General features: G+C 40.5%; 1 protein-coding gene across 1 annotated transcript in view; it reads left to right on the top strand.

Moving 5' to 3' along the window:
• The window catches only part of igsf9a (immunoglobulin superfamily, member 9a), a 36468-nt gene extending 31835 nt beyond the window's left edge, over positions 1-4633 (top strand). Inside the window, exon 22 of the mRNA XM_057019694.1 lies at positions 391-4633. Coding sequence (XP_056875674.1) covers positions 391-554 — 164 coding nt within the window. The 3' untranslated portion in view covers positions 555-4633. The remainder of the gene's footprint in view (positions 1-390) is intronic.
• The last annotated feature ends 15420 nt before the right edge of the window (positions 4634-20053 follow it).

Here is a 20053-nt window from a genome sequence, read left to right as displayed (position 1 = left end):
ACTCGACTCATGTTGAAATGTTGGAAACTCCCAAAGTACCAAGTCTGCAACGAGCTGATTTGAAATGAGACGCAAGGTCGGTGAAACACCAGCTGCTATGAAGACAGTTGAGGCCACAGGTGGCTGCAGAGTGCAACGCCACGGAAGCGCTAGCAAATTTTCTTCAAATGTAATGGTGTCAACTACAAGTTGACATCATGTGGAGGCGTTTTTTTTCTAAATTCCAAACCTGAGGAAGATGTCCCAGATACAGTCGAGTGTTCGCCAAAACACATCTCAACACACTTCAGCAAACCAGAGGAATTCTATAGGAGCCTCATTGGAGGTATTTTCCTGAACAAGTGAAGGGTAAATGAAGGGTAAAAAACACACGTTTGTTTGTACCCTCAGGAGAGCTCCCTTCTTCCGATCTACTGAAGCCTTCACAGCGCAGACGCCTTCCCAGCATGCAGCACTCCACAAACACGCTGAGAAACTGCACTCGCCTGCCATCGCACCCGGGGCACCCCGGCAGCTGCTCTGCTGGACCAGAACCAGAGGCTGTGCTGTTCTGACCGCACCGGGCTCACAGGTTTCAGGTGTCAGTTCTCGCTGCTGCTCTCTAACAGCTGAGAGATCAGAAAGAGAAAATCTGCTCACCCTGCTGTCTGTCATGCTCTTGACTTTTCATTCTGAGGCGCTCTGCCAAGCCCAGATGGCCTTTGGAGAAGCAGAGCTGCTAAACTAACATAATGTACGGTTATTTCCCTTTCCTGACATATTTGAAAGGTTAAATCCCTTAATGGTTGCACCCACTTAGCACCTACTTACCTGTTATCGCGCAGTTGTTCAGACTGGGAGTAACCGGCAGCGCGGATGTTGTCACTGGTTGAGTAATTAAACCTTTCAGACGCGTTCCTTAAAACAATTGTTTGAAGTAAAGGCTAATGTCTGCATAGTTTCTACACGTTATCTGTATTTTACTTCAAGGTGAGTTCATGATTTGCCTGTGAAGTAGGCAATTTACATCTTTTCCTTCCGCTTCCTTAAAATTGTGGGGAGCAAAAGACGACATATCGCTTTCAAATGAGCGCGAGCGGAGCGATATTTACCGATTTCATTCTAATAGATGCACAATTTTTGGAGACATGTGATGCGCGTGCGTTCCAGCCCAACAGCAAATGACACGAATGAGATCACACTGCAGCTTCAGCACGTGTTTGGAAATGAACTCATCTCATACTCTACACTCCCTCATGCAATCATTCGTATATTACATGTATAATTATATTTCTTATCAGTGTAGTTACTTTATCACCTAACATGTTATTATAAACAATGGTGGAAGGAAAAAAAGGCCGAAGACCCTGATAAGATTTAAGTAGATAATTCCAACCTTTGACACGCAGAATCTACATCCTGGACCCAATTTTGACTGGCAGAGGGAACGCGCTCTGTGTAAATCCTCCATTATAAATATATTGTTGCCCTGCATTTAGTAGCTTCGTTTACTATTTGACCATTGGACAGAAAGATGTTTTTTTTTCCTGCATAATCCTGGCAATAATAAAACCAAAAATGAAAACATACTCAGAAACTGTATCCCTCAGAATGCAGCCATAAAACGTCGCCACAGAAACCTGTTGACAGAGACAACAAAGCCAGGTGATAAACTTGTTATACTGCTACCTTTTTCAGTAATTGTGTGTACTTAGGTGGATTAGCTTTTAAACGAGCTCTCTTTTATTATGGTCATTAAATGCTCAGTGAATTATTTCCAAATGTCAGAAAGCAACTCCCCAAAGCCTCAAGCAAGTCAACATGAATTGAAATGTCAAATCCAAATGTAAGAGTGCTCCAACAGGGTCTTTTAGCTCAGCGCTTCTTTAGCATAACGAGTGAGTGTTTCTGGTGACGTGACCACCGCAACATGCAGGTCGTGTTAAACGTCTAAGGAATCGTCACTCACAGAACAAATACCATAAATTGAAGAATTCCACATTTGGAAAGTGTGACTGACGCACTGACGTCTGAAATCCACCTTTTGCGCACTTAAGTCAGCACTGAGAGCAAATTAGAAATGCTAATATGATTGTTTAAATGCGTCTTGACCGAATTTATTTGAATGGCAAACAGAGCATTTATACAATTGTTCAGCCTGTTTAAAGATTCCATTTGCTATTCTTGATTAATACTCTTAACTTTGTCTCGATTATTCCCTGTAGATATTCTTATTTGATTTGGGTTTGTGGTTGTAGCCAAATTGTTCTTTTGAGATGGAGTTTTCAGGAACTGACATGCAAATCATGGGTCTGATACCTTGGCTGTCCTGCTCCAGGCGCCCTTCAAAGCCACGTTTTACCGTCGTTTCTTCCGCATCTCCTGTTTTGATTCCATTATTCACTAAAAGAGTGTTTTGTTTTGCAAAGAATGAGGAGACCCATCAAACCTTAAGGCTGAGGATAAAGGGATTATTATCGTCTGCCAAGTGTAAAATTAGTGTAATTATCAGCAATGCTGCCATAGAAAATATTGCAGTTGCTGAATAATTCAAAGATTGAAAGTTAAATTGGAGTTTTTAAATGTGCAGATCCAGCCTCACTCTGAAAACACAAATTCTCAAAAATGTCAGCAGAGTTAATTACACTTTGAGAAAGAAACAACAGCGTCGGAGCGAGAACAAGTTCTTTCCCAAGTTTTTTTTCAGTTTATTGAGTTCATTTAGGAGAAGGTAAAAATTACCTGTTGTTTTGACCTTGAACTTGTTTGTGTAGATATTTGATAAAAGGTAGTTTTTAAGCTGTTTAATGACCTTTTTGGATGTCCTGGGATGCCCTTTCCTCTCCAAGCATGTCAGAATCTAGTATTTTATATTTGTAGACAATACTCAGACCTTTAAGGGAAGAGTATTTTCCCTTATTAAACAGGCAGTATTTACCAACAAAACCTAAACCTAAACCTAAAAAAGATTTTTTAAACTACTATAGATCATGTATACAAGGTGTAGCTCAGGCTGTTGGGGTCTCCACTGAACGGAGGGTTCTCAGCTCAAGCACTGAGCAGGCAAAAACTTAGAGGTGTTCTGATATCAGAGGAAGGTGCCAGGACACCTTCACAGCGCTACCGGAAGGCTCACATAGGGCCTTGTGATCAGCTGGCGGCTCATTGGTATGCAGCGAGGATACCCCCTCCACCTCCTTGTGAGCCTGATAGAGGAAAAAAAGAAGATAATATAGGCATAAGTGACCCATTTATTTATGTAAATGGGCTGTGATTGGTACCAAAAAATGTGAGTGAAGCCTATTCGAAGGAAGGAGAAGCTGAAAAGAAAGAGAAAATAATGTCCAACTGTTGCCGTGCTCCGTAGGCGTCTCAACTCCAGTAGGAACATTTGCAGACTCCATTCTAATGCCAAACCAGCTGCAGCCCCCACTGGCATCAAGCTGACGCCACAGTCGTGTCAGGACCATTATGAGCACATTCTGGGTTCTCTCCATATATTTGAAGGGTTGATTGGAGATGGAAATGTTGATTTTAAACACTAAGCTTTTCCTGGAGAGAAGCTGCCAGTGATTCACTTTGGATTTCATAGCTCTTCTCTGTGGCGTCTCTGTAGAGCAGCGACGATGGTCATATATGTGATCCGTGCATGTTTTAGCTAGTGACAGTTCCCAGACACTAACACAGTAATTATCTCACAAATACTGAGTGACCTTTTCAACACCTCGCCGGCTGCCGCATCGCGCTGCTGTTTATTTGCTACGAACATCTCAGAACGGATCTGTTTTACAAGTCAGAGGTCTTTTTGTTCATCATTTACAGCTTTTACAATGTTGTATGAACAGGATAAATATGTGTATGAATGTGTATTTGGCTGAAAGGGAAACAGACCTAAACAAATCACCGTATCTTTCACAGATTTTTTTTTTAGCGTGTTTGCAGGTGTAGTTACCAACTGTAGTTTAATCAGATTTACTGACAAAGAACTTCACTTAACTATGTGATTTTTATTTTGTAAATTCCATAAATTTGTCACAACCTATTGATTTTCTGCCAATTGTTCAATGTGTGTACTATCCATGTGATATTTTATACATATATACTGTATGAGATCTCTAAAATGCAAAACATATTATAAAGAAATAGTTTCTATCATCAATCACTGAGTAACACTGTCTGAACAGCATTGTTCTTTAAGTTTTGTGGAATCTTTTTGTTTCTTTTTGTAAATGAATCATAAACCCTTCTTGTTTATTTACAGTTCTCACCCTTGTAGTTAAGGTTGTAATAATGTCGGAGTATGAAGGGAAAAAGAAATTGTTGTTTTATTTGAGGAATGTATTTTTTAAATATGAGCTTACTCTTGAAGGTTTTTTAATGCCACTTTTCTATTGAATGCCTGTAGTTGTGTTTTGTTTTATGCACTTGTGCATGATGTAAGTCATAAAAAATGGAGGATTGTGTGTTAAAAAGATGAAAAGCAGTTTACATTTTACACTGTTTACACTGTTGGCGCAAAAATGTTCATTTGGTCACAATCAGGCTTCAGCTTTCAACATTGGAAATCCTCATTTTGCCCATTTTCGTATTTTTAATAGAAAACCAATAGTCCATGAATCCATGTTTTCAAATAAAAATCAAATGTACAGTGGGATTCGCTTTGGTTTGACCTATTTTGTTGCCTGCTTTTTCAAACAAACGTGGTTTTTCTGGATGTCTCCGTGCACCGGTTCAGGCTGGTGATCTGTAGTTATAGAAAACACACAAAAAAGTGCAAAAGTCAGATAAATAAGATGTTTCAAAGCCAGCAGGTCTAGATTACAGAGGCTGAATGTGAATTAGCCTGTAGCACTAGCATGGTTTAACAATGGGAAGCGTGAGTTTGGCTGGTTTCATCCTCCTCCACTCTCGGCTGTTGAATGATATTGCGAAGCCTCAACCAGCTTGCAAGTCTTGGTCACACTTCAAATGAAGGTCTGGCTGCTTGATTTCCTTTCACACAACAGCACTTGAGCACTTATCAGAACATTTGACTAAAAAATATGCAGAAATGACACGTTTGAGCATTAACCTTTTCATTGGTTGGATAAAAACTTTGGAGGAACAGAAGTCTTTTTAGTTACCTTTTGCTACACCATCATCATCGTCTTTGTCATCATCATCATCATCATCATCATCAAGGCAACTTATCCCAACAGAACACAGACTAACAACAGCGGAGATTTGGCTCTTTGTGTATCAGATGACATTAATGTTTATGAATTTTGAAAGGATTGAGCAGCTGGTGGTAGATCTGGGTCAGACTGGTCCAGTTTGGTTTAACTTAAGAGTGGGAAACTCAATCACAGACAAGCCCAAAGGATGGATGATATTGACCATTTCCCATTATTTATTTTGCTGACCTGTTGCCACATTGTTTTAAACAATTACCGGAAGGTTTGACCTGGGCTCGGACCCCGGAGAAGTCAGCTAAACCCAAAATAACGATTAAAAAACACCAAGATGTATAATTTCTCCACCTCATACAGGTCTACTGGTTTAAAAAAACAATATTATTAAATTATGATTATTTAAAATGCAATTTAAATAATGATTTATATAACTTGGGGGTGGGGGTGGCATGTGGGGGGACAAGGAGCAGATAATTTTTTTCAAAAGAGTAAAAAGAGTAAAAGCAACATAAATTCACTGGAGACTCTGGAGGTTTTCTCCAGATGAGCAGCTTCCATGCTTTAATTAAAACTTTTACTTATATTCTCATATTGCACTCGACCAAAAATACAACTGTACGACGTGTCACTCAGTGGCGTTCAGTCGGAATTGTTAAAAATGAGACAAATCCAGAAAGGCTTCCAAAGTTTAATGTTGCTTATTAGCAGGAAGAATGTGGAAACAGTTTCTTTTCAGACAGTTGTGGTTAATCACTCTGCAGCTGTGTCAAAATAAGACCCTGTCCTGATTGAAAAACTATTATATAGTTCCATTTTTATATGTAATTAATCGAGCAAACAAAATTGAGGAGTGTATTGAGTTTTAAAAAAATACATAATAGGAGAGCTAAGGTGACTAAAATGGACACAGAAGAATGACCTATTTGATTAAAATTACAAAAAAAAAAAAAAAATTCTAATAAAACTTCAACATCACTACCGCAGTCGTGTAGACCCCAAAGACCTGAGGTGGGTCAGGAGAGGTGGATGTGGGAGGAAGGAGATGTTCTGTAGTCTACGCACCATAAATCCACGTCTGTGCACTTTGTACAATCCTGCATCCCGACTCAGGGTGGGACGGGGGTGGACCGGGCTCCTGCCCCCTCACCTATCCCTGACAGGTAGAAGCCAGCAGCTACACAGGAGGGACCTACCTTCCTTCCTTGTATTTGCTTTGTACGCAGTGCCAAAATACTTGTTTTACTAGCACAGTGGGAATTATTATTATTGTTAAATTGGGCATTTCTGCTGGGCCCCTCAACTCCAAAATATTGTTTCAGGTTCAAGACGAGGTTTTAAGGTTAAAGTCAGAATTGGGTCAGTGACTTAGTTGGGATGGAGAGGGTAGGGGCAAGGAGCTGGCTTATGTACCATGTCTACAAAAGTTAGAAATACAAGGGTGCGTGTGTGTGTGTGTGTGTGTGTGTGTGTGTGCCCACCTATAAGAGACAGGGGTATAAGTTTGACACTTGGTGTAATGAGTAGTGACGCTGGGATGCCTCAATCCCACCACGAGTGTGACAGATCTGGGATGCCTCAATCCCACCACGAGTGTGACAGATCTAAAGACCGTCCATCCCAGGACAATTAAGCAGCTCTTCGTAGTTGTACATTGTGTTTGTTGTTGTGAATTTCTCTGCCTGACACCCCCACACACACACACACTCACACAATTTTGAAGATTATAACTACTCCCGCTTTTACTATAAGAGCAGTGCTTTTGTGGTTGCCATTTTAAATTGTATGTTTTCATAGTTCCTAACTACCAGGCTCCTGGAGTGGTCACAAAAACAAAAACAAAAAAAGAACACTGCATCCTTACAGTTCTCAAAAATTACTGATTGTCAAGAGCTGAGCTGAGAAAAGTCTACATTTGTTCAGTTCCAGTTGTATCAGAAAGGGATGGCCTGGGTCTTGTGATTTTTAATGGGACTGAGCGGTGCGTTGACATATCTGGGTCAGCTCTGGTCTTGTTTATCATCCCTTAAAGTGTCAGTCTCAATCGGGAGGTTTGAGACTACCGGGTTACAGGGAGGCCCAAAATGGTGGTCCTTCGGCCTTGTTCATTTTACTGGAAATATCACACTACGCCCTGGCTCGGTTCATCCCACCTGAGTCATTTTGGTTGTTTTATTTTGTTTGTTTTTAACAATTACTGGGAACAAGATTGTGCAACTGGCCCTCCTGTCAAAACCTTGAACCTCCAACAATCTCGAAATGTCTTTCAGATGGAATCGAAGTGCATTTTTACATGTTGGAAAAAGCTTCTTTAAGGTTTCGGCATAGCTCGATCATCTCAATATAGTTTTGTGTAAAGAGCTTTAGAAGGCTGCTCAACCTCACCTCCTCCTACGTCCAGACCAAGAGGTAGGTAAACAAATTACTCCCCAGTAACGCATGTGCTCCTAGTTCCTGTGCGACCACCGGACCATTATAGGAGAAGTCACTGGTCTTTGGACCGGTAGCAATTCAAATAATATCTGAACCCACTATTCATTATGTAGGGAAGAGAAGACAAAAGAAGAGAACGTAGAGCTGTAGCCCGAACCCCTAACTCTAGCTCTCTTCTTTACAACATTCTGAATGTCATTATGCAGATTGCCCTCAGTCTGATGACATGGGTGTGTGTTCCCCTTGATCTCAAAGATGTGCATCACACATTCACCTCAACACACATTTAAGTTCACAATATACTGTACATTCGTGAAAAAAGTCCTTATCTTGGCATGCAGACGTGACCTTGTCTGCGTAGTGAAATGGAAAATTGTTGCCCGCAAGCAGTTTCTAAGAGTAGTTTTGTATGTAAAATAATTGCTGTGAGAACGTAAAGTGATGTTTGCGAGAGCCATCATTAATTCCAACAACATTCAAATAAAGGCCTAACAAACCACAGTACTAGTGTTGCATCCCATAATTGCCAGCCCAGGAATGGAATGTCATTTTTTGTAACGTCTAAAAATCCATCTATTTCAAGATGAAAGACTCAAATATAGATTTAGCTAGAATGAGTGACCTCCTGAATGCAGCAGTCGATGGGGGTATTTCGCACACTAAATGTTGGCTATTTCAGCCAAATTGATTATTCTATCAATCAAACTGATTACAAAGAGGTTATTGTGGTAGCCAGACATCCAGAGATCTACTAGACTTCAATAATCGGGGGGCCTGTCTTATTATAAACCTCTTACAGTGGTTAAGTTTCATTTGTGTTTGCTCTTGGCTCTGTTGTCCGGTGTTTTGACAGCCTGTCGCTGGTTGTTCGGGACTGTGCCGCGTTGCCCTTCAAATCTCTCCAACCTGCTGTTTAGTCACCCCTGACGGACATGCCTCTGTCACTTCCTGCAGTTTATCTCTTCAGCTGCCTCAGTTTATCAGTCACTCCTGTCCTCCGCGTCCAGCTGACACTCCTCACATTTGTCTGTCGCTCCTGTCTTTCGGATCGCGCATCACTCGTAACATTTGCACTTGTTAATATTTTATGTCAAACCAAAACGGCCTGAGGATGCCAGAATGCATTACATCATAGTTAATTTTATGGCTGCACTATAGTTGGCACAGCTCTAATACGGACAAAAGCCTTTTGCCACTGATGGCAGATAATTTATAAGGTATAGTGCGACACGATTAAACCAACAACCACTAATGAAATTGAGCAGAAGGCTTCCTCGGGCTATTTTCAAGAATGTCCTTGACCAATTGCAGTTACAATTATGACGTAATGGAACAGAGGCTGAGCCTGAGGGCGCATTACTTAGCCTGCAGAAAATATGCTATAACTGTTGAAAGTAAAATTAAAATGCCAAACAACATCCATCCAGCCACAGGGTTACCGGTGTTGGAGGATATCCCTTGGACACACAATGACTCTTACACCTAGGGGCAATTCAGAGTTTCCAATCCACCCAAATGTGCATGTTTTTTGCCTGTGTTGGAGGCTTGCATGCAGGCACAAAGAGAACACACAAATTCACACAAATTACAGAAACTGTGTCAGCCACTGCACCAGTCCTCTACGAAATGACCATAAAACAGTAAAAAGGACCTTGTGCTTAGAGGTGCAGTGTGTAAATATAGATTAGAGTGAAACTTGTTAGCCTCTGCTTGTTCGACATGAGTTTGATTTCTTATCATTTTCAACGTTTAGCTTAGTTGAAGGTGAAACTAGCCTTTTTGGTTTTTTATCAGTGGGGTACAGCTCCCCTGGGATTCGCAGCCTGACGATGGCTGAGGAAACTGACATGGAGCTGACAGAACCTTTGAGAATTGCCGAGGTCAGTTTGTCACCAGAGAATACAGCAGAAGTGAGAAAGTACACAGAACAGAGTGGTCCACTTTTTATAGTTCAAGCTTGAATAGTCTATGTAAAGCCTTCTTCAGTAGCATGCCAGGTGACTGTATGACTCAGTAATGGGATAATGGGATGGGTAACCAAGCTCTATTTATAGTGTGCCACCTGTAACCTCAGAAAGAGGTCTAATGCATTGAGGTTGCACATACTATACTTTATAAATATGGCACACCTGCTGCTATATGTGTCTATATACTATAGTTGTATTCCTTCATTCCTTCGTCTATGCTGCTATTACAATTCAATTTCCTTTTGGGGATGAATAAAGTAAATCTTGAATCTTGGAATTTACACCAGAATGAATGAATGCTGTAGATTTCATGCCAGGCCACTAATTGCTGGTGTGCTTTGTGTGATGCAACAACACATCCTGGTTACACAGAAAGTGAGGCTGAACCATGTGGAAAAGCACTTACTCCTACCTGTTCACAGACCCTAAAAATGCCATTTACATGTAAATATGACAGAAGTGTAAAGAAGTGAAAAGAAAAAGTTCTGATTTAACATTCTCGGCCTCCGCCCAACACAAACACACTTAGTGTCACATGGTGACTTTCTGATGAATGACTGAAACCCCGACATAACAATAAGGATCCACTTTTTCCCACATGCATTTTTAACTTATGCAACTCAAAAAAGCCCCACAATAAACCCTGTCAAAATAAGATAGGTTACTCACAATGCTGCATTCAAATGTTGCCACATTGAATCAGAAAGGTCACTGTTGCTGATGACAGACGGAGGTTCAATGGTCCACTCGCAGCAGTATTAGGTGCTGAGTACCTGGATGCTGTGCTGGGTAATTACATTTACTCAACCCACTATTTAATAACCGTCAGGCTAACATGATTGAGTGGAATTGCATTGAAAATGCATCCTGCTGCTTTGACATTATGGGTGGGTGAATGGGTGGGGGTGCAGGTTTAAAGAACTGAGCCTTTTTAGAAAGCAGAGCATGTCTGCATGGTGTCCGAGTCCACGGATGCATTGTCAGGGTTGCAGAGGAATAATGTAATCCACTTAGAACTTTTCTGACCTTTGCTGATAGACATGCTAGGTGCCAGGCTAATGCATGTGTGGAAACCTCAGATTGTTTTTTGTTTTTCTACTCTCCGATAACCACTGGAGTCACATTCTGAAGTGACTCTGGGTTTTACGTCTTCTTAAAAAGGAATTTTTCAGGAATTGTTTCTGCGGGAGTTTAACCCTAACCCTAACCCAACATGTGAAATGAATTGCCACGTTTACGAGTTTAAAACCAGTGTGATGAATAAGTGGGATGCAGAATTTAATTGGTTCACAAGTTATCCAACAGAGAATCCTCGTGAATAACGTATACTTCAGTTTTACTGGAGTATTCTTTGGTTTATTCTTTTTACAATTGTGGTGTTGGAAACTCAGGGAATAAGAGAGGGAATTACAAATGACTTGGTCTACAACAGGGTTAACATGTTAATGGTCACCGAGGACAACGCTGCAAAAACGCTTTAAAAGTTTTAAGGAGACACAGAAAGGAATCGCTATCTTGTGTATAATGTTTCTTTTATTAAATCTGCCCCTTAAATCTGTCTGAAATCACATACTCTTTCACTAATCCTTACTCACTGTTTCGAGAGCAAGGATGAGTCTTCATTTTTTTAAAATTATCATTACTAATTAATAGATGTAAATCAGTCACTGGTCATTATTTTTCCATGTACAAATAAACCTCCACTGCTTCATGCTCTATATTTACTGAAAGTGCTGTACTATTGGCTAATAAACCTTTATATAAACTAGTATATTTATGTATGTTAATATATACAGTATATGCATTGCACAATATGTGTGTGTGTGTGTGTGTGTGTGCGTGTGTGTATGTAGAGGAATGCTAACACCTTTGAAGTACCGTGAACATCATCAGTGATAGTTTTATTAATCTGGTAATTTAACTCTTCTTAGCCAAATAATTGAAATCATGAATCAAATAAAATGGGATTAGATTTAAGATGATTTAAATCCTCTTCCTCGATGTTTTTTTTTAACCACTCCTTTATTACCTACACATGGCTCTCTGTATGACAGAAGTCACTGCTGTGATGTCACGTCCTGTTTTGTGTTTTATTTGTAGAACATCTTACCTGGTCACAAATAAAGTGAAAATAAAGCCTGGTTATTAAATCCCTATTAAATTTGTGAATCATTAAACTCAGTAATATCTATGTGCTGGTATCCTCTGTGGAGTGTTTGTGTGTTCACACCCCCATTGGCAGGAACAAAGGATGATGGGCCGGCTTTTAACCGGGAACACATGACGAGGCTCCTGGTTCTTCACCTCCTGCTCAGATGCCAGCTCGTTGCTACTACTGATAATCGTTGATCCTGTCAGCCTGGATTAACCTCTGCACGCTGCGTTGTGTTGTGCACTGCATCCACAGTGTAACAATATGCCCGCTTCCACAGGTCTGATGCTCGGAAAAGTCAGGAGAGGGTGTGAGGAGATGAGGGAGGAAGGAATGATGATGATGGTGAAGAGCTTCATGGTCAGGATCAGGATTTTAAAGCAGATGCAAGGGCTCACAGAGGTGATGCAGTGGTGTGAACAGGTGTGGGTGAGTCCAGCAGGGAAAGTGGCAACCAAAAACCAGTAAGGGTAAGGGACCTAGGGTCATTGATAATGATGCTGGACTTACTGTAGTTAAGATGAAGAATGTTTGTTGGCACCCAGAGTTTGTCAGAGGGGAGAGGATTGTGGTTGGGCTGGATTTTGTGGAGACGTGTAGTTGGGTGTCGTCAGCATAGCAGCAACAGCCAGCATTAGATTTAAGAAGGGTCAAACGCTGATGGCAATAGCACTGGAAATTCAAACAACCAACAAGGAACAATGGCTTTACTCGATAATTGCAGAATACCTGAGGGATTCAAAAGATATTTGGCAAAAAGAAACGAGGAACAACATCTCGCAGGATGATTTTAATGTCTTTGCTTAAACATTATGGCCCATATCAGTTAGAAATACTTATGTAAACTACTACAGTCGGTAGGTCCCTCTGAAAGGATTATTATTCTATCGACAGCAACTACCTTGTGCAAAATGCCAGCAATTTTGAAGCCTAGCTGTAAATGTTCTCTACTAAATATAGATTTTCAGTGGATCAGCGCAATTAGCATTAATCACTTCTGGAGACGTCAATTGTTCCATTTTATCGGGGTTCTCTTTGACCAGGAGAAAGTGTTCCATTACAACAGGGGCCATGTATGTGTATGTGGGGAAGTCCTGTGTTGAGACAGCCTGAAGAGCTGCACTTTCGACGCTGAAGAGGTTCTGAAACCTCACCTGCTGTGAAGAAAACAGTTCACAAGCATTTGTATCCTTGAAGACGTCAGACTTTAGCCTGACAGGGTGGCATCTCTGCGTCAACGTGTTAATTCAGCATGGTTATCTCGGAAAGGTGGTTGCCTTTTGTGGCTCTAGAAGCAATAAACCTGTCAAGAGAAATATCTTTTGATCATTGAGGTTCAGGCAGATGCATCTGCAAAGTGCTGCAAATGTTTTATACTTCAATACATTTTGTATCATGGCTGAGGAAAAAAAGCTGGAGGAAGAGCTAATGATGGGTCAACGATCATACCTTTGTATTTACTCGTTTTTTTTTACCAAAGTAGAAAAACATTTGATGCTGCCGATAATCAAAAGCTTTTGACTCTGAAAGCTGGACGATGTTTGAAATAAAATGCAGCCTTGCTCTGTGGAATGCCACAAATGCTTCCAAACATGTTATCTCTCTTTTCATAGGGAGACTTGAATTTACAGCACAATCAGTTGAGTAGAATAAGTCCCCTGATTTAGCCTGAGGCCATCCTTTGCTGTCCTCTGCGGCAAACTTTACATTTGGTAATGAACGAAGAGGCCTGGACTATTAAAAGGGGCTTTTGCTGACGTCTCTATAAGCCTGAGATAAGCTGGGCCTAAATCAAGAAAAATGCAGACTGAGCACATTTCAGTCCAAGGAAATATTAGCAAGAGGAGCTTCCAGAAGACGATAACTGAAGGTGTATTTGCCTTTGCATTACCCTTTTACACACTGTGATTTCTCTCTATTTGAAAATCTTCTTAGAACTGATATTTTCTACAACTATTTATTTATAAAACTATTCAGATTCTTGGGATGATAAACAGGTAGGACCCATAGGAGATTTGCCCCTTCATATGATGAACACAAGATATTCTACATGCATTACCCATTATATTAAAACATTATATCATGTAAGTGTTTTCTTGTCACATGACAATTAGCAGCAAGGCTGTATCCTGGCAAGTCCAAGAATTGATTCAGCCATAAATCTCTTTATATCCTTGTTAAAGCGTCCCAGAGTAAGACACCGGGTTCTACTACACCTGACTAAAAGCATTCTGTGTCAATGATGGATGTAATTTGTGTCTAATGGTTGTGTAAATGTGTGCTGATGTATCCAAGAACTTGACACAAAGTGAAGTTCAGTTGTTTGGGAAAAGGAAGCGACTCAGAGGATGTTGAGACTTTAAACTCAACGGTGTAAGAAGAGGCATAACACAGGGGTGGAATTTCCCAAATGAATGAATGAGCTATAGATTAGAGGAAATGACTCTGTTATGGCAGCCTGTTAAATAACCAATGCAATCGGAGATATTTTGTGACAGTAAAGCAGGGGTGGGGAACCTCCGGCCTCCGGGCCGTATACGGCCTCCGAGACCATTTCTACCGGCCCGCAACACAATAAGATTTTTATATTTTATATGTGCACTTATACAGTGGGACCGTTCGCTAAACTCCGCGAGCTGCGAGTAGCAGCGGTAGCGTATTTTTACCCTTCGTATCCTGAAATTTCTTTCATAACAAGAGGAAATATTTTCCCGTTTTCTGAGATAAAACAGACGGTTATTTTATGTCCGAGTCAAGGTTAGGGTCAGTGAACACAGCATGTGATGTACGTAGTGGGCTGGACTGATTGACACGGACGAAAAATGTATAGCGAAACACACTAAACTCGACGAGTTGAAAGGAGAGATGAGTTTGGATAAAATTAACGCTCTTCGTCGGCGTTTGGAGGCTCAACAAGCAGCTTTCACACGACCATGTACCGACAGAGAGAATATTACGCGTGCAAGTTTTGTGGTGAGAGAATTAATAGCCACGAAGCTGAAACCTCACGCCGAAGGAGAGTTCGTGAACGTGCCTCGTAGGCGCCGCTGAGGCGCTCGCGCCGTAACAAAGTAAAATTGTTTCAAAGCGTGATTTTTTTTTCGTGAATAACTATTGAACTAAGACATATATTATGATTCCAGTGGGTAACTGTATGTTTTTATGGTCAAGGAATCTAAATATGTAGTCAAAGTATATGTGGGACTAATATTTATGGTGGAAATCACAATATGCCAGGAATTGTTGCGCATGGCGGAGGTCTGCGCTCTCCGAGTGCTTTCTAGTTGTTATTATTGTCTTTATCGTTCTTTCTTTTCATTTATTTTCTTGATTATCTTGTTGTATTGCAGTTTTTGTGAGTAGAGGCCTCGAACAGGCTCTTATGGGTCTCTTGCCTCAACTCTGCACCTCTTTTTTTAAAATTGTTTTCATTGATTATATTTAATAATTTTCAGGATTTTTGTAATTATAATTCCTCTTTATTAATTTCTACAGAAATATTCACATTTAAAATTGCCTCTAGGCACTTAACAGAATCCCAGGGCCTGACCTCCAATAAGCCAGAGGGGCAAGGAAAATACTCCATTTTACCATGGAAACTAACTGTAACAGAAAACAAAAACATATAGTATAACACATGCTAACAAGATAAAAGAATTCTCTTCAGACAATAGGTAAACAGGTATCTAAATGTGTTTCTTACTTCATTGTTCAAAGAGTAAAAGATGCAAAATAATGTCTCCCTTTTATTTGTTACAAAATGTACGGGTTTCCTTTTTTCATTTTCATTTTATTACCACAACATTGTAACACATGACTTTCTGCAAGTTGACACAGTGCAGTGGTATGGATTGTAAATACATGTTTTTAGAAAAAATGATTTACAGCATAAATTGGCAATCAATGTCTACAATTCTCTGCACAGTATGAATGTTCCCCCTCTGCTTTCAGAGTCGCTCCTCTTTAAAAAGGTCCCTGATTGCTGGAAGCTACCTCACGCCGTAAACTGAACTGAGGCAGCGAATTATAGCTGCTGGAACCCTGCGAGACATTCATAGGATGGCGGTGGCTGAATTATATCTCGCCACTATTATGATATGTGCTACCTTTACGGAATCTGATGAGTCACTAAATCTGGTGAAAAATGCTTTTCGGTTGGCACTTGTGGTGGTTGGTGAGCAAGAAGCTGATTTAAAAAATGTGAACAATGATGGGTGGATGCAGTCACATTCTTTTATGATGGTTTGTGACTAATGGCCCCGCCGATCTTCCTTTATTGGCAGGCGCGGCGAAGCTGTTAACAGTAATGTTGCTCTGGGAGTAAAGCCCCGGCACTGTGATATACTGCGACAGCAAATGTGTTTGTGAAGGAAATATAATGTAAACACAATAAAAAAATATTCAAAACTAACTGAATGCTCTAAACCAGTGACGGTGTCATTCTTCTGGTTTCCTTCTGTGATGATTCATATGTTTGATTTTTATTTAATGAAACCTGTAACTTTTGCATTGTATATGCATTTTTTTGGAAAACATTTGCAAAATTAAGAATCATTTGCATTGGCATAACTGCATTGTTAAACTCAACGTTTAAAATTAACATTTAAATTTGCGGAAAACCTTACTTGGTGCTATTGGCAGAGTCACGACAGCGCCACCCCATAAGGACAGACTCTACATGCACACTTCTCTAAAGCAACAGCCCCCATTCATGTACGCTCTCAAACAGAACCACACTTTTTAAAGTGGAACAGCTTAATGTTAAACCACCACCTGTTCGGTTAGCAGGGCAGCCATAAGTGTACAATGAGTACTGTATATTTTAGCAGACTTAGCCCCATGGCTGCAGCTCAACACAAAGAAATGCTTTCTAAATGTGCAGCACTTTGTGAAGTACTTTTGTGTCACCTGTGGGCAACAGAAAATGTCTATCAAGCACAGCCACAGCACAGCTTTTATGTGCTACTGTTTTCTTTTACCTTTTTCAGTTTTACATCAGAAGGCTTGTTTAAAGAAATCCTAAAGTTAAACTGACACAGCCATACTCTTTTAAGCATGGCCTGATGTTTCAAAAGTAAAATCACAGACAACTGAAACTTAAATATTCTGTTTCATCCCAGAACAAAAAGGTCACCTGTTCTCTTACTCGTTTTAAATATTCACCTTCATCAGTGGCAGTGTTTTAGTTTTTATTGTTTGTGATCTAAATAAATACATATTTTAAAATGTTTTGTTCCCTGGGATTGTACAAAGTTTTATACAATCAAACAGCATGTCAAATACATTAGGGGTAAATAAGCAGATGAGTCGGTAACTTTTAAACGGAAATTAAACCTTACGGAAAATAAAGTTTAGTCTACTCAAATGAGCCGCTGTATTATCTAGATATGTAATTATGAAGCCATAATGATGATGTAATCATCACAAGATATCTGCAGTCCTAGATTTTTGCTCATATAGGACATGATGGAGTGGACAAGGAGGGGAACAAAGTCAAGGAAAGGAGGAACAAAAGGGAACAGAAGTGCAGAACAAGATGTTCCTCAACATGCCAGAGAGACAGAAAATGGACGTACAAAGGAAGAATCAGAACAGATGCAAAGGTTACAGAAGAGGAGAAGGCTGAGACTGACAGCCTACGCCAACCGGAGGGGGAACTCAATCGACTGAACAAAGTGAAGGTCCCGAGACTCAAGTTGTGCAGCTGAAGAAAGAAAAGCCTGAAGTGACCATTGAACAGAGAATGATGGAGAAGATAATTTGTACAACACATCTAGAAAACATGGAGAGAAAGAAACGAGATTATCAGATACACTGTTATCAGGCAAAGTGTAGAAAAAATAGATGTATGTCTTTTGACGCTAGAGCCAGAGGTTAAGGAAGGTGGACATCACAACCGTCCCTCCACTCTTAAATCCATCTTCCACCCCATTCCTTCCTCCATAAATCCCTCCCCCCCAGTTTTCTCTCTACATTATCACACAAATCTTTTGTGAACATTTGTTTCAATGAAACGCGTTCTTGACCTTTTAATAGAATTTTGTTGTTAATAAAACATTATGAATGAACTGATTATTCAACATTATTTTAATGAGCAAACCAAAAGATCCCACGCATGTTGTTAGTAACGTGTAAGCACGTGTTTATCTGCTGAGACCCACAGAGATAGTTCAGAATTTAATGAGTCATTTAATGAGGAGATGATTGAATGATTTGGCGAAGCAAACTAAACTTTTAAATGTTACACAGATATTCACTTACGTCCATCAAGTACAGGCTCACCATTGGCCAACAGAAGATTAGAAAAATGTTGCCTGGTCTGACGAGTCACAATTTCAGCTGTGATATTCAGATGTTTGGGTCAGAGTTTACCTGCTGCTGACCATGTCCGACCCTTTATGACCACAGTGGACCAGCCTCTGATGGCTACTTCCCCATCTGGAACATGAAAATGAGATCACTGTACTCCAGTGGCCTCCACAGTCACCAGATCTTAATCCAATAGATCACCTTTGGGATCTGGTGGAATGGGAGATTCACATCATGGATAAGAGCTGACAAACCTGCAGCTTCTGTATGGAGCTATCATGATACCATGGAGCCAATTCTCTGAGGAATGTTTCCAACACCTTGTTGACAGTATGTCAGGAAGAATTAATGCACTTCTGAAGGCAAAATAAACTCTTTCACTAGCAAGATGGACCTGATAAAGTGGGCGGCGAGTATAAACGAATGAAGCATCCGGACGTTCACCAACAGGTCATGATTTGATTAGAGACCCTATTTATTCATGCCTTCCAACTTGATTTATAAATGAGGCCAACAAATGAAAATCATTCGTGGAACTTTAAATGTGTTTAAAAATCATTGCCAATCTACAAATGTGCCTGGGATTGACCCAATGGTTTTTGTATGACCCTTGGCGTGAGAAAATGTAGCCATTAATTCTGTCATTTGACACCAGGTCATTGAAGACGAACTGGAGCTGCCTCTTGGCTAAGAGTCGAATCGTCTTTGGCAAAACAAAAGGTTCAGTTGAGTTCACTTAGACCTGGACATTTGTGGCCATTGTTCCTTATTTAACACATTTTAGCTCATTTCTTCACATTTTTTGTACTTCAGAGCAACATCTGAGCCTTTGTTTTTACACCCCCTGCCATAAAGGTGCGGGAAAACCGCTGCACCCATCGCCGCTGGGATCAAACAGAATAGAAAATCATGCGTTCCTGATGCCTTTTACACATTTTTAATATTATTTACATATATAAAATATTGTTTTTTGTTTTGTTCTTTTTGCCTCCATGGGTTATGCTGCAGCCCCCCCCCCCCCCACCCCCCCCCAACACACACACACAAACACACACACATACATGCACATTTCCATAAACTGTCCGGCCACATCGTATTGGTTTGTCCCTTGTTTACATTATTGTATCCCCTTAATGCACAGATGGATGCATTAAAATGAAATTAGCATAGCCTCAAATAGGCACTAGCTGAAGCATGAGCAGCCTCCTCGGTCTCCTGCTGCTTATTATTGCAGGATGTCAGGCGCTGAGAGTGGGGCGATACTGTAAAATTGCTTTTTCAATGGGAAATGCCTTTGAATTTAGAAGCATTTATGTAATCCCTGCTTCATTTGCATAGGACAATGGGATGTTTGTGTGAGTGGGAGTGACGTGACGCCACTCCGTGAGATGATTGCGCGTTGCCTTCAGCGGGATTCGGAGCTTGACTTTTATCGTACCCCTCGCAACAGCGCAAATGGATTGGAGTCTTTCAGACGCCCTTTGGAGGCCCTCTCGGCGCTTCAATGAGATGTGGGCTTTTAGTGAAAATCAGCATGCCTCTGTTGACTTCAGTCTTTTGATTTAAGGGAAATGTGAAATCCCTTTAATATTCTCAGCTCAGCAGGTGCAGAGAGGTGTCGCTCCGCATCTTATTAGTCAAAGAAAGCCCATTTAGAACTTAGCTTCAGTCCGCTAATTAAGAGAATAAATGAACAGATCAGTGCATTACTTGCTTTCTGCTGGGGCTCAGGGATTTCTCTGACTAAGACAGATGACTACATGTGGTATTTACAGAAGCCACTAGCTGAGGTTGGAGTACCTGCTTATGTGCACATTTGAGCTTTCTAAACCCAAGTGCAGTTACAGTTTGAATGTTATTATGTGACAAAATGAAGAACGGCATTACACTTTTTTCTTCTACTACTAAAAAGAATAACAGTGAATATTTAGTTAGCAGAGTACATTTGGTATTTTGAGATTGTCCTTGGTTGACTGAAAAGAAGAAGAAAAACTTTGTTGCATGAGGACTTAAAATTGTAACACTTAGGGACCCCATCTGGACCC

Source organism: Takifugu flavidus, chromosome 20 (genome assembly GCF_003711565.1).
Source record: "Takifugu flavidus isolate HTHZ2018 chromosome 20, ASM371156v2, whole genome shotgun sequence".
Taxonomy (NCBI): Eukaryota; Metazoa; Chordata; class Actinopteri; order Tetraodontiformes; family Tetraodontidae; genus Takifugu; species Takifugu flavidus.
The sequence above is the reverse complement of the archived record's forward strand: the minus strand, read 5'-3'. Positions and strand labels throughout refer to the sequence as shown.